At 41.6% G+C, this 16,406-nt stretch overlaps 1 protein-coding gene across 1 annotated transcript in view; it reads right to left on the bottom strand.

Annotated features, from left to right (window-relative positions):
• LOC119163038 (protein FAM185A) overlaps positions 1 to 16,406 on the bottom strand; it is a 110,920-nt gene that overhangs the window by 77,658 nt on the left and 16,856 nt on the right. Inside the window, exon 2 of the mRNA XM_037414935.2 lies at positions 9,697 to 9,809. Coding sequence (XP_037270832.2) covers positions 9,697 to 9,809 — 113 coding nt within the window. The remainder of the gene's footprint in view (positions 1 to 9,696; positions 9,810 to 16,406) is intronic.

The raw sequence follows: 16,406 nt of genomic DNA, 5'->3' as shown, positions 1-16,406 counted from the left end.
TGGTCTGCTAGGAGCCCACACACAGCCAGTCCAGCTGTGTCTCTGAAAGCGTAGACATGCCTCTGTTGCCAACATTGTCATCCTCGCCGTCGTCGTGGTCAACATCGGCAAGTGACGATGACAGCTACTTGGAATCGGGTATTGCCGCCATTCTTAACGATCTTTGCTTGACAAGCTTTGCGTTTAATGCAATGCATTTATCAGTCCCGGCCGTACTGTCGGAGCTAAGGAACACCAACTGTATACGCACCTCTTGTCATGGACGTTTGGCGAGTGAATCGCTGTTTTCAGCTGCAGCAGGAAACACGGTAGGAACAGCCCCGGCCTCGAGAAGAGGCCAGTGAAACCCAACTGGTTCGCCAATACAGGATTTACCCTGTAGCAGCTCGCCGCAAAGTGAAGGGAGCAAATGCGGCTGTTCTTCACAGGTGCCCAGTCCCTCTGTCCAACGACGTGTACAAAGTCAACCCACTGGCTGCGTTGAGGTTTGTGGTTTGGAAAGGCATGAAATGCCACGCACTTTCCACTTTTTCTGCGCCTCAACGTGCAGCTTTTCACTACGCGGTTCCCTGACATTCTGGCACGTATTGTCGCTCTGAATAATCGTACTCACACGCAGTGGAGAACAACACAAATCAGTCGATGCGACACAATTAATCGCACGCAAGCATCAACACAGCAAAGAGAGCCACTTGTGAGAGCATGACTAGGAGTCGGCTCCAAACACACTGCAGAGATTGTCGACGTCGTCGTCACTAGCGTATCGTCACTCAGGATGGTATTTGTGGAATGTATCACACCGAACACGTAGCACTAGTGTCGATGTCGCAGGGCAATCTATTTTTCGTTTTTTCTCCTTAGCCTTTCTACACTGTTTGACGTCGAAATAAAATATCTTCAACACTACGAACGCCATTCAAATTTGGCCAAGAAGCCCTATGCATACCAAGTGATCAAATGATGGGCACATCTCGATCTTGAAATTTGATGTCAGTGCTCCTTTCACTGAAACTTCTCCTGAGTCTTGACTTTTATTTGCAGTGTGCTTCTTATGACATTAAGTGATCGCTAGGGTCAGGGCACTACAATGTTCGAAGGGCCGCTCGACCTACTATGTTCCAAAACCAGCATGAAAAGTATCTTTTTTTTTTTTTATTGAAATGAATAAAACCAAAAACTACCTTAGCACACATTCGGGACCTATCTTTTCATTCTTTTTATATTAAAATAGCACATGCCTGACAACAGAATATTTAAATATTTGTTATGTATTAATTACAATTAATGACAAACTCACGCAAATTAACACATTGTTTAGTTTTCTTTCTTGACACATCATATAGAGTCGCTTGGCATTATGATTAAAATTGGCCACAAAAGGGGATACATAAAAAAACGAAACAGGACACAGACATCAAGAGAACGATAGGCGCTAAACTTCCAAGCGTTTATTTCATGCTCTTCACACCAATCTTACATATGCGTGAAAAAAAAAAACTCAACATGCACGTGATCTTCATCCAAGAAGCGTAATTTCCTTTTCTGACAAAGCAATTGATGGCAAGCTCACACACAAGTTACCATTTCTGCAACAGCTTCGGCATATTTTAAAGCGAAAGCTGTTATGAGATCAAAACACGGGTCACGTGCGGCACCGTAGTTGTCCATAGCCACTGCTGCGGGTGTCCGTAACCAGTATTGCAAAAAATAGGAACACCAAGGCTTTTTGTTTAAGAACACCTAGTGCTCTTTGTCTCTACTGTCTTTCTTTCCCCATGTATTTGCGCTACCTTTTCAAATTAGTATCAAGGATACAAAGGGATTCAAACCCGGGTCGACTGCGTGCCAGCCCAGCATTCTACCACTGAGCCATACCCGGTGCTTGGAACTCGTTTCTAAACTGGTTTTAGGCAGGCTTGATGTCCGGAAAGGAATCGCGTTAATATGAGTACTAAAGCATTTTAGAACACTAAAGGAACAGCCAGGCATCGCACAATGCTAACTGCAAAACAACTGGGTTGTCCAATGCTACAACCTATTAGAAAACTTGTTCTTGATCACCTATTAACTGTGGTGCATACCCACTTCAGGCATACTTCTTCATCGTCCTCAGCCACTGCATAAAAAAAATCGCAGGACATTTCTAGCAAGTGTGTAGTAAATACCATGCTTCTCAGAAGAATGACGAAGGATAGCATAGTGAATGCTGCCCTACTACACAAAAGGTATGATTATTTATGATAGAGTGGGTACCCAGCAAGTGGCAGCAGGTACCCAAAGAAAATGCTTTGAAAGGCCGCTCTTTTGGGCAGTTTTCGCTGCAACAGTGTTGCATGTTCCACGCAGGCCCATGATTTTTGTTTTTTATTTATTTATTTCACGTGTGAGCTGATTCCTAAACCAGCCGATAACAATACAGCTGTGCAGATTAGGGGAGCACCCACAACCTTTGCAGTGAGCTGCCAGAAACCCTGCCACTGAAAGTATATTTCTCACGATGCAGCTGTGTTCATGTAGACTATCATTCAAACACTGCTTAGTCTGCTCTACGTAGTACTTCCCGCATTTTAATGAACATTTGTAGGCTACACAGCACTCACAATCAACAAATCTCACCTGTCATTTTTTACCACAAGTTGAGTGGGCAAAATTGTTTGCGCAATTCCACTAGCAAAGCTCCCTTAGTTTTTTGGGCACTGGAAAAAAAACAACGCATATATTAGCCCTCTAAACCCCTTTCTTTAAGTTGTGGGAATGAGTGTGCATATATAAAGGATCACGCCTATTCTACATACCGAGCACTCCAAAACTTTTTGCCTGTTTTTTCTATGTGAATTTTTCAGAATGCGCTCGGAAACAGACACCTGTAACAGAGCCGGATAGCCTGCTTTGGTAAGATGCTTGCTTTGAGTCTCGAAACTGGATGCCATCTTGCAATGATATGATTTGATTAGGCCGCTTTTAAGACGTTACGAGCGGCATTGCGAACTTGTGTTTTAAGAATGACCTAATGTTTCTTGGATTAAGATCTCGTGCAAGATGAGTTGTGTTTTTTTCATGCATGTGCAAGATGGGCGTGAAGAGCTTGAAAGAAGCAGTTGAAAGTTCAACGCCTACCTTTCTATTTATGTCTGTCATGTTTCTTTCCTTTATTGATCATTCCACGTCAACTGTCCAAACCTTACCACTTGACCAGAAAAATTCAGAACTATCTACCTAAAGCCAGAAGAGCTCCCTCAAAACATTTGTTGCAAAAAAATTTTCCGCTACTACAAGCCTCAGGTGAAGTTTTTCAAAAAGCTCGAAACTATGGCTCCTAAAACACATAGGAAAGTCTTCTCTTCCTAAATTAGGTGAGGCCAACTTTTCCTTCAGAAAAATGATAGGCTTTTTACTTAAAATAACTTTTATGAAGTTTTACTTTTTCATGGGCTTTTTTATGCAGCCTCAAATATGGAGAATACGGTTCATATGGGGACCTATTTACAAAAAAACAACATTCAGCAAAATGTGATAGCTGGCATTAGCATATTGCCAGAATGTTTTACAGTAGGCTGAATATAATTTAAGGTGTATAGTGTAAAATTAAGTGTACAGGTGGCAACAAAGTTGCAAAAATATTCATTTGCACATGTTTGGTCATAAATTCAACATTGAGGCGATCCTAGCATAAATATGCTTCAATGACAGATTTACTAGCAACCTTCACTGTCCACTCACTCAGAAAGTTTGATGAAATGGTTTTTCTTTTAAGCAAGAAAAACATTTCTGAATTTGTGTGCCATCCCTTTATGCGCTTGCATGTGTTTATATGTCGTAGCAGTAATTAGAAGCAGCATGGACGTGGGGATCATCTAGACACCATAATCTCCAATATGAACCATATTCTCTGCATTCGAGGCCTTGAAATACGTGAGAAAGCATAAAAGTTGAATTTATGCTTTCTCTCTCTCTCTCTACATATATATATATATATATATATATATATATTCACACAAACACACAGAGAGAGAGAGAACGAAGTGTATACTTATTGTTTTTCCCTGTTTGACACAATATTAATAAGATCTAACTGACTATATTGCCAAAGAAAGTATAATGGAAGTTATTAAACCGAATTGTAATGTAAATGTGAAGAAAGAAAAGTGGGTGAAAAGATAAGTTGCCGTGGGCAAGAACCAAACCTGCGTTATTCAAAGGTCGCAGCTTCGGTTCCTGCCTACGGCAAGTTATCTTTTCACCCACTTTTCTTTCTTCACATTTATATTACGATTCGGTTTAATAAGTTCTCCTATACTTTCTTTGGCAATATTGTCTGTTAGATCTCTGTGTGCGTGCGTGCGTGCGTGCGTGCGTGTGTGTGTGTGTGTGTGTGTGTGTGTGTGTGTGCGTGCGTGCGTGTGGTAAGAAGGTAGCGATGGTTGGTAGAAGCCGAGAAGGAAGAAGTGAGAATAGGAATAAAGATGTAGTATGAGCCAGGCCACGTTTCCCAGTCATCATAGCGTCACACGAGTCGACAGGATTAAGACCTGCCAGCCCCTTCATCAGTGGCTCATCATCGACGCAGTTCCCCACATCTAGTGTAACACAAGCCTGGAGATTCTGGACCACACAAGTGCATCCCAACCCTACATCGTGACCAGAATTGTGACAGCACCATCTACTGACCTTCCCATTCTCAAGTACAGTGGAGCAGCGGACGATGGACCCGTACAAGACTAATTCGGCCTGCTTGAGCTCCACGCTACCGCTGCATCTTGGTCGGAACGGGAAATGGTTACAAACTTCAGGGATTACGTCACCGGTGAGGCATTTAAATTTTGCCTTACCCACATATTCGAGAACGACGAGTCTTGGCAAAAAATAAAAAAAGAAATGATCACCTGGTATCAAGACTATAATAAAGGCTCTATTAGAACACACACTCTCAGTGCATTCGAACTCAGTCATCGCAGTCATAAACAGCTTTCACGCATTCGAGCACAGAGCATGAAATAACAATTCCCGTCAGGTGAAGTTAGCCACATGCTCACAGAAAGACCACGCGGACGTTTTCCCAATCTTCCACCTGGTCTTCCGTCACTTGACCCCTTGGTTGCTCACTTTGCCCACCTCGTGACTAACACACTCACTACAGTCAGAATAAAGCAGAGGAATTCGGCGGGTACTCAACCGAGCCCAGACTCTTCAATAGAGATATGCATTAGATGAGCTCAACTCTTTAGTTGCGCAGAGGGACCGACATTTACAAGTAATATGTGACGAAATAATGCCTGTTACAGTGTTGATGTTCAGTATCCAGCCAACTGAGGGTGAAAGCAACACAGGAGGCTCAGAAGCATCACCTCTATGGCGTTGCCGTGAACCAAGTGCATGGAACCGCTGTGTGACATGAAACTACTGCAGTTTCCGTTATTATTTTTTTATTATAAGACTCCCCTTGTTCATGCTTTATAGATTATAGCTCACGCATTCTTTCGAGGGCAGGGAGAAGCATGTGAGGTAAGAATGTAGTGATGGTTGGTAGAAGCCGAGAAGGAAGAAGTGAGAATAGAAATAAACATATATATATATATATATATGTTATATATATATATATATATGTATATGTATATATATATATATATATATATATATATATATATATATATATATATATATATATATATATATATATATATATATATATATATATATATATATATATATAGTGAGATCTAACAGACAATAATGCCAAGGAATGTATAGGGGCAGTTATTAGAATTAATGTAAAGTAAATAGGTGGGTGAAAAAATAACTTGCCGTGAGCAGGAATCGAACCTACGACCTCAGAATAACGTGTTCGATGCCCTACCACTGAGCTATCACGGCGGCTGTTCCCCCAGCCACTCTATTGAGTTTATAGGTGAATTTGAACGTGGGAGTGTCAGTCAGCACCACCTGTAGCCATGGCGGCGAGTGTGGTACACTCTTTTTATGAGCCTGTATACCAATAGTCTAATCAATAGCTGACCAATAGTCTCTCGTATACAACCTAACGGCACCAAGTCTGCCAGTACGAGACCCTCATGAATGAATAAGAGAAAGAAGTTTATGTATGTATGTATGTATGTATGTATGTATGTATGTATGTATATATATATATATATATATATATATATATATATATGCTTTTGCATGTGTTTTCGTGGCCTTGAATGCGAACAGCATATATATGTATAGATGGCGCTGACTGTCGCTCCTACTTCTAAATTCACATATAAGCCCAAAAAAGTGGATGGAGGGAAGGCCGCTGTGATAGCTCAGTGGTTAGAGCATCGAACGCGTTATTCAAAGGTCGTAGGTTCGATTCCTGCTCACGGCTGGTTATTTTTTCATCCACTTTTCTTTCTTCTTTCTTCTTATTTACAATCTATTGGTTCTAATAACTTTTCCTGTACATTCCTTGGCATTACTGTCTGTTAGATCTCATTAATATTGTGTTAAAAACACGGAAAACGAGCCCTTAGGTATACACTTCTTTCCCTTATTTCATTGAACGAGGGTCTCGTACTGGCAGACTTGGTGTGTTTAGGTTGTATAAGAGGGACAATTAATCAGCTGCTCGCTCATAATAAGTTCACGTGCTACGTGACGCCAAACATGCGAATAAGAGTGTTTTCACACTCGTCCTTTGGCTTATAGATGGCGCTGACTGTCGCTCCTACTTCTAAATTCACATATAAGCCCTAAAAAGTGGATGGAGGGAAGGCCGCTGTGATAGCTCAGTGGTTAGAGCATCGAACGCGTTATTCGAAGGTCGTAGGTTCGATTCCTGCTCACGGCTGGTTATTTTTTCATCCACTTTTCTTTCTTCTTATTTACAATCTGTTGGTTCTAATAACTTCCCCTGTACATTCCTTGGCATTACTGTCTGTTAGATCTCATTAATATTGTGTTAAAAACACGGAAAACGAGCCCTTAGGTATACACTTCTTTCCCTTATTTCATTGAGCGAAGGTCTCGTACTGGCAGACTTGGTGTGTTTAGGTTGTATAAGAGGGACAATTAATCAGCTGCCCGCTCATAATAAGTTCACCTGCTACGTGACACCAAACATGCGAATAAGAGTGTTTTCACACTCGTCCTTTGGCTTATAGATGGCGCTGACTGTCGCTCCTACTTCTAAATTCACATATAAGCCCAAAAAAGTGGATGGAGGGAAGGCCGCTGTGATAGCTCAGTGGTTAGAGCATGGAACGCGTTATTCGAAGGTCGTAGGTTCGATTCCTGCTCACGGCTGGTTATTTTTTCATCCACTTTTCTTTCTTCTTATTTACAATCTATTGGTTCTAATAACTTCCCCTGTACATTCCTTGGCATTACTGTCTGTTAGATCTCATTATTATTGTGTTAAAAACACGGAAAACGAGCCCTTAGGTATACACTTCTTTCCCTTATTTCATTGAGCGAGGGTCTCGTACTGGCAGACTTGGTGTGTTTAGGTTGTATAAGAGGGACAATTAATCAGCTGCCCGCTCATAATAAGTTCACGTGCTACGTGACGCCAAACATGCGAATAAGAGTGTTTTCACACTCGTCCTTTAACTTATAGATGGCGCTGACTGTCGCTCCTACTTCTAAATTCACTTATAAGCCCAAAAAAGTGGATGGAGGGAAGGCCGCTGTGATAGCTCAGTGATTAGAGCATCGAACGCGTTATTCGAAGGTCGTAGGTTCGATTCCTGCTCACGGCTGGTTATTTTTTCATCCACTTTTCTTTCTTCTTTCTTCTTATTTACAATCTATTGGTTCTAATAGCTTTCCCTGTACATTCCTTGGCATTACTGTCTGTTAGATCTCATTAATATTGTGTTAAAAACACGGAAAACAAGCCCTTAGGTATACACTTCTTTCCCTTATATATATATATATATATATATATATAGGCAGGCATGGTGGTTGAGTGGCCGTAGCGTTGCATATAGTCTAGTAGATCCTCCGTGAGCGGTCACAACGTGGTTTATTTCGACGTTTCGGCCAAGAGTCTGGCCTTCATCAGGAATAGAGATACAGTTTGTCGGTGCTCAGCTTTATACAATCTCAAATCAGAGGGCAAGGTAAGAGGGAAAAAAAGAAAAGAAAAGAAAAGGAAAGAAAAAAAAAGAAAAAAGAGAAAAATAATATACGGTGAACGCCCCTCGGGTGCCCCCCTTCCACTTTTCCCTCCACTCCCCCCCATCTCTCTCCCCCCTCTCCCCTTCACCTTTCTGATGTCAGCGGTCTTTGTATGTTTCCGTTCACTAGCGCATTCCTCCCGATCAGACGGTCCCTCCTGGCACTGGCGGTTCGGTGTGGGGCAAAAAAGAGCTTTTCAGGAAGTCCTAAGCCTTTAACTGCTCGGGGTCCCGTAAACGATTCGTCGTAGAAGGACGGGGGCCGCGTATTGTGGCAGAGGCTGGTCAGCGGGCATTTTAGGAAGTTCTAAGCCTTTAACTACTCCGCGCCCTGTCAACATTTCGTCGTAAAAATAGGGGTGCCCCGTATTGCGCTAGGCTGTGCAAGCGCGTGCAATGCGAATTCCTGGCCCGCTTCTAAATTACGCGTGTCGTGGGGGCCTCCCGGCTGTGCACATGGTTGCTGTTGGGCATGTCGTGCATGGCACAATTGATTGGGTAGCAAAATAAAACAGAAAACAGACGACAGCTGCACTTAGGAAGAGTAGTTACACTTGGAATTGTTTTAGGTTGTCCAGTGCCTTTCGCAGCTGCAGTGCCGTGAACTCAGTTACTATTTTCATTGTTGCCGTTATTGTTTTCTAATGCTTTATTGCTGCAAGTGTACCAGGATTCTCATTTATTCCTCTATCGAGGGTGTTAAATCAGTGGATAAGGTATGACTCTCGTTGTTCACGTTCTCGATTTGATCTAAATCCCGTCTCTAAGAGCGTTACTGATAGTTTGTCGAATGCATGGTCGGGAAGATTGAGATGTTTTGATAGAGGTAGACTTGGGGCTGATTTCGCATGGGCTCTGTGATTATTGAAGCGAATCCTAAATGGTGTTTCTGTTTGTACGATGTACTGCATACCACACACGTTGCATTCGAGTAGGTACACCACATTAGAAGAATCGCATGTTAGGTTTCCTCGTATGTTAATCGAAAACTTGGATTGCGTGCTGGTTGCTTTGTCTGTTTCTCGCATCGCCTTACATACAAGACATCGTGGCTTTAAGCAAGGGCGGCATGAATTATTGGGGGTGATGTGTTAATTAGGGAGTGGACAAGGGTGTCTGTATATATATATATATATATATATATATATATATATATATATATATATATATATATATATATATACAGACAGTGAGAGTAATAGTTCAATGCATCTCTTAACCCGTATATCTTTATTAGAGATACGGGTTACAACACAGTGGAAACATGAAACATTGTCAACAATGATACATATATTTATTTCTCAGCAGTGTTGGGAGGTGCCCTCCCTTCGTGAAGGGATAAGTTTAACTCATCCCCTGACTGTTGAGAAATAAATATATGCATCAATGTTAACAACGGTTCTGTAGTGTTACAACCCATCTCTCTATATATGTATATATTTATATAGACACACAAACACGTAGAGACGATATTGTTCATAAAAATACTATCGAACTTGATCTGCAATGACTGTCCAGCATGCAGTGTACAAGGACATACCTTGACATTGGACAGTGCAATGTCTCCCAGTCCTTCCGTCCACACTCTGCACTGGTCCAGGACTAGGTTTTCAAGTGTGGCCTGTGCACCGTCAGACAACTCTACATCAATGCCTGCATAATAAACATTGAAACAAACTGTATTAACGAGAACTAATAGACAATAATGCCAAGGGAAGTATAGGGTATGTTATTAACAGTAATTATAATGTTAAGAAAGGAAAGTGGGAAAAAAAGATAACTTGCCATGATTATAGTGTCTCATAAGGAAAAATGAGCCCTTAAATTTCCCCTTCTTTCCATAATAACACATACAGTGACACTCAGTACACGTGTGTAGAAGAAAGTAAGCCTCCTTTGTGGAAAACATGGAAATGAGGTGATTTTACTGCACAAGAGCGCAGAACGCATCCATACTTATTGTTAACCTAGTTGGTACTTGCTTACTGACATGCTTTGGCCACAAATAACACACGCACAAAGTAAAGAAACACTCAACGACAAGCACAAGCGGCACTTCCAACTGAGTTGAAAGTGCCGCTTGTGCTTGTCGTTGAGTGTTTCTTACTTTGTGTGTGTTATTTGCGGCCAAAGCATGTCAAAACGCATCCATTGCTGGCTGTTCCAAACCCGTCAAGTGCACACCGCTCTCTCCACGCACTAGTCAAATCGTCATCCTTCCTTCCAATATTTAACACACTCCGGGACATGAGGTGGCAAGTTATAAAGGGTACAGTTTTTGTAGAAGCCTGAACAGCTGAGAGTCATTGGGTATTCTTACTTTATATGACCTAACCATGCCATCTTTACTTTGAGTGCATTCGCTTACTATGCCAGTTTTTCAGAACAGTCTGGAAGCATTGTCCTCGTGAATAATCACCACGTCTCTTTTCCTAACGCTGGTATTTTTTGATGCTCTCCTTGAGTGAACGCTTCAGAGTGTTAGAAGATATTCATGAAGCCACAATTTTTTTTTTATTAGCTTCTTGTGCACCCACAAACTGAGCAGCTCTGTATTCGTTTTTACCTGTTCATCTGAAGTGTTAGGTTTCGACAAAAGATGACTGCCAGATAAAAAATGAGATGGGGCAAGATTTCTGGTTCTCTAGGGGAGGAAGAAATTTAAGACATTGGTCTGAAATTAACAGCAGCTTCAGTTTCTGTCAGCAAAGTGCTCAGTTGCTGTGAGTCAACAGACCCTTGCTCAATGCCTTGCGAACACACATCTTGACTATACTAACTAACCGCTCCCACAAACCACCCCACTAAGGAGCTCTGTCTGCAATAAATTTCTACATTATGCTGTGGGTGGAGCAATACCAGCTCACTTTGTCCTTCTTAAACAGCTGGTGTGTGTAAGCAAATTCACATGCACTTTTCTTAATTGTAGCAGCACTAAGTAACCTATTCACGGTAGTTAAAAAAATGGGATGATAATTGTAAGAGTATTCATTACCAGATTTATAGAGTGGAATGACTTTCCAGATTTTCCATTGACTAGGAATAGCAGAAGTATACAGGGACTGTTGGAAAATTTTAGTAAGTATAATGGAACTGTAAGCGCTAGCGTTTTCTAAAAGCTTTGTGCTGATACCACCACACCCAGGAGATGAATCTTTTTTTAAGTGATTCATTGAGGCATACATCTCCAAGAGCTTCAATAATCACTGATGCCATGGGTGAATAATTGTGTAAAGTCGCACTAGGTCAATTATTACGGCAATCTATAGAGAAGTTTTTGATCAAAGAATTAAGAACAGCAGTGCAATGGGCTTCACTAATTTCATTAACAGATGAGTCAATCAAGATTATATCATCATCGGATAGGGGGTTGATGACTCATCATAATTATTTTTGCGTTAGTTTGTAACATGGACGGCAAAACTTGAGTAAGAAAGTTATCGTTAGCAGATTTCAGTGCAGATATGGAGATGAATGATGCAGATCTATAGGCATCCTATAGCAGGTGGTTCCAATGGCCAATGATCAATTTCCTGTCATTGGCTTCGACATGTCAGGTGTGTTTCAGTCCTTTGCCCTGCCACGGTGGTCTAGTGGCTAAGGTACTCGGCTGCGAAGACGGTAATGAGTAGGGCGCATTTGTGTTTCATATTATACTAGGAAAGTTAAAATCTCTGAGCAGCAACAGAGGATGTGATAGAAATCATGTGCAAACTATATTTATTGCGTCCTGAAGTTCATCGACCAATGTTGAAGGTGAAGAGGGAGAGCATGCACTAAATAATACCTTTTGGTATTCAATGGTTACCACTGTATCCCAGATAAGCTCAAGTTCAGTGTTAATATGAATACAAGAAGAAGGAATGTCTTTTGAGATTGTTAGAAGATTGTTGCCTCCCCTGCGCACTGTCCGATCACAACGGTATATGTGAAAATTGTTTGCATCAAAGCTTTCTTGATCACACACATGTGCATGGAGCCAGGTTTCAGTCAAAGCAATTATCTTTGTGCTACATGTATCAATAGCTGATGATAAAGAGTTGCATTTGTTTAGTAAACTTCTAACGTTAGAAAAAAGAACAGATACCTGAGGATTGTATTTGCGGTCACCTCCCCTCGCGCAAACCTATGTAGTCGTGTTCATTGAAGAAGCTCGCGCATCACCGACATGGTTGATACGTTTTTTTTACCTCTAGAATTTCGTCGCACTCTGAAAAATACATGTGCATAAATTTAGTAGTAACTTGTTGTAACGCAGCTTAAGTGGCGAAGAACCGGGCTGAGCTTTTCCAAAGTTAGTAAGTTTTATACGTGCCTGCCTCGTTGCCAGAGAAAAACCTTTGCTGACTGAGGTGTTCCTATCTTTTAGTTGATTGCGCAGTAACAACACTTTCTTTTTTGTTTTGAAGTTAGTGAACTTGGCGACAATGAAGCGGCACTTGAGTGGTTACCCAAACGGTGCACCCTTTGAAGTGACTCGCTCGGAAAACTGTCAAGAAGAGCAGGAATACAATTTGTCCATTTTGCTTTGGTTTGTTGTAGATTTCTTTAGAGTTTGTGAAAAATTAAATTTTCCCTTCTCAAACTGTCCTCTAGATTGGTTAGTCTAGATTGTTGTATATAGTAAATCTTGTCGGTTAGTTCTTCCCTTCCCCCCCATCCAGTTTGTTTAATTTTTTTCCAATTCCTAAAGTCCCTTCCGGATGCCAGCAATTTCAGCATGAATGTTTCTTTGTCCCATTTTAATTGCTTTCACATCAGTAGCAGGCTCAGACTGATGCTTCGAGCTCTGTAACGAATGCAAATGCACATCTTTCAATGTATAAAATAAAACGTTCATTTGCTCGGTAGGGTTTTCGGGTAAGTCGTCGAATTCTTGTTGTGCTGTGGTATGGGTATTTAGTGCAGGGTTAGTTTCAATGTCACCCGAAGAAATCAAAGTGTAAGCCACTGAAAAACATTCGCACAAAGTCCTGCACAACACCCGTGGGCATGGAAACTGCAGTAGACAGCGGTTATTAGATCTTTTAGCGTGTAGTGAACGAGTACACAGCTGCATGGTGAAGAAATTTTCGCTTAGAGCTGTGCGAAGACCACTGCTCTCGTGCCCACTGAAAGGGGCGTCCAGGTGTTGCTTCTTGAAGCTGTCAATGGCAATTGCTGTTGAGGTCAATAGGGCTGCTGGATCCTCAAAGAGCAACCAAGGGGCGTCAGTGCTCGACATGTGTTGATCGGCTACGCTGACAAAGTTCGTTGTCATTGACGAGGATCATTTGTATGAATGGCATGCTTAAATACATCTCAGAACGGCTGTCGCTGTAGCACTGCTCTGTTGTAAGTGAGCCAAATCAAGCTTCGATTGTCTTGAAGCTTCGGCAACTAGCTTTGAAGCATCATCAAAGAATCGATCTTCCGAAGACGTACCTGTGGTTGCCTGGTCATTGGGTATTAAGAGGCCTCAGTCCGCCGTCATTTCAGGTTGAAGTTGCTCAATTTAATGAGACATCTGGGCACGTTAGTATTTCATGGTTGAAAATGATAATACTGCACTAAAAAGGAGGACACAAAGAATGCACACACACATGTGCTATGTGTATGTGTGCCTTGTCTGTGTTCTCGTTCAGTGTGCTATTATCATTCCTAACCTTGACGAGAGAGAAGGAACAACGTTGCTGCTGTGTTGTCTTCATACTCCCAAGATTGATAGGTAGTCCTCAGCTGCTTGCGCATCCGTGACGAGTCCCTCCAGCTGATCATTGAGCACCAATAGTTCGTTGTCACAGTTCTTCAGTCTGTCAATCAGAACTTAAAGCGCCAGGGTGTTAAACTGGCTCGATTCAATGAGCTGGCTTGCCTCGATTCGAAGACCCATATGCAAAGCTCATTGGGTCCCTTGTTTGCCCTTTATCCAAATTCAGCTTCATTGTCGCAAAAGTATTTTTGTTTTCGGGTCACTTGGCTCACAATGTTCCCAGGTTTCTCAGCACCATAAAATGTAGAAGAAGAGAAACCTTCTCGAGAATAGATGGAAATTGGGCCACTTTATTTCTCGGAGCATCGTTACAAAGCTACAATTAACAGCCATTCCAAATAAGTCTAGTGCGAGCCACATGCTAGTCCTATCATCGCCTTTTTCTTCTAATATTTATTATGTGCAAGGTCAGTAAGACACTGTAACAAGGTAAGTGTCTCTGCAGTCAGCACTGCTCGGAGCCGTCACAGGTACACAAAGAACAACTGCTTGGTCAATAGGCACGTACAATAACTCACAGTTATCAGCGTGAGTGGTCTACTTCCATTGTAAGTGGGTCAGTCTAGTGTTGATGAATTCACTCATGGAATCTCTCACCCATGCAGCTTGCTGGGCAATCTATGGCATTTCTTTTCAACTGTTGTAGGGAAGTGCATAGACAGCTATGTACCTAGGATTAGAAAACGCATTTGTAAAACCAATCCCTGGATCACCAGAGAAATCATTCACATAAAAAGAAAACTAAAACGGAAACGGAAATCTTGTGCAAAAAATTGTACCCCTGAAGGAACAGCTTGCATTTCTTCAATGAGACAAGAACTGAAACGTCTGATCAAGCAGTCCAAGGATCGGTTTTTCAATGTGACATTAACGAAATACTTGAAGGAAGCCCCCTCAAGGTTTTGGCGCTTTGTAACTCCCCCAGCAAGTTCTCCGAGGCCACCTGAAATTACTCAACAACGTGTTGATGATTTCAATTCTTTTTTTGCTTCTGTGTTTACTCATGATAATGGCAATTTGCCCGAGTTTTCTACGTCACCATTGCAGCGGCCGATCGATGATGTGGAAATTAGCGAAGAGGGTGTTCTAAATCTTTTACTTAATATAAATACAAGAAAAACCCCCGGCCCTGATGGTATACCAAACGAATTTCTGTACAGATACGCTGAATGGGCGGCTCGCTTCCTTACAAAAATTTTTCAGTCGTCCCTGCGCAGTGGCTCTTTCCCACTAGCGTGGAAGCAGGCTAAAATTACCCCTGTTCACAAAAGTGGCTCCTCTCGAGACGAGCGCAACTACCGTCCTATTTCGCTTATCAGTACATGTTCAAAGATACTCGAGCACATTATTAACAAACACTTGATGTCCTATCTTGATACGCACAATCTATTATCTTCGAAGCAGCATGGCTTCCGCCGAGGCTTATCTACAACAACTCAGTTAATCGGATTTGTTCATGATCTTTCAAAAACAATCAATTTGCGTGGTCAAACTGATGTGGTATATTTGGATTTCGCAAAGGCATTTGATAAAGTGTCGCACTCAAAGCTCCTGTTTAAAATTGACAAAACGTTTCAAAATAGTCACTTGACAAAATGGTTTTCATCCTATCTCAGCTGCCGTCAGCAGTTTGTTCAAATAAAAAATAAACAGTCTAGAGCAGTTGCAGTGAATTCTGGAGTTCCCCAGGGGAGCGTGCTGGGTCCCCTTTTATTTTTGTTATATATAAATGACCTACCAAACCGCGTTACGGTCCCGATAAGGTTGTTTGCCGATGACTGTGTTGTTTATAGTAGAATCGAGACTGAACATGACCAAGTTAATCTAAACAACAATCTTCAAAGAATAAAGGATTGGTGCGAAGAATGGCAAATGAGTTTGAACACAGAAAAAACAGTCTTTATGACTATAACTAGAAAGAAAGCACCTCTAGATTACAACTACCAGATTGGCAATGCTTTCCTCAAGCGTGTACAAAACTATAAATATCTTGGGTTATGGTTCACGCCCGACCTCCGGTGGAACACTCATATTGATAATGTATGCTCCAGGGCTACCAAGGCATTGTATAGCCTTAGACGTAACCTTTATACCGCCCCATCTGATATAAAGTGTCTTGCTTACAAAACTCTTGTCAGACCCATTATCGAATATTCTAAAATTGTCTGGGACCCTTACACAAAGACAAACTGCAATAAAATAACAAAAATACAGCGACTTGGTGCGAGATTTATTTTTAATAAATATAGCCGACATCATTCTCCTACTGAACTCTGTAAAAAAGCTGGACTGGATAGTCCTGAACTTAGGACGAGGATTGAGCGTCTGAAATTCCTCTTCCAGTTAATTCATAATCAATTTAAACTAAACTATTCAGATTACTTCCAGGTCAACACACAAGAACACTCCAGACATCGCCATAATATGTATATACCACCCCTAGTCCCACGTAACGATTGCTTTAAGTTCAGTTACTTTCCACGTGCTATTGAAGATTG

The sequence above is a fragment of the Rhipicephalus microplus genome, chromosome 9, assembly GCF_043290135.1.
Source record: "Rhipicephalus microplus isolate Deutch F79 chromosome 9, USDA_Rmic, whole genome shotgun sequence".
NCBI classification, from domain to species: domain Eukaryota; kingdom Metazoa; phylum Arthropoda; class Arachnida; order Ixodida; family Ixodidae; genus Rhipicephalus; species Rhipicephalus microplus.
The sequence above is the reverse complement of the archived record's forward strand: the minus strand, read 5'-3'. Positions and strand labels throughout refer to the sequence as shown.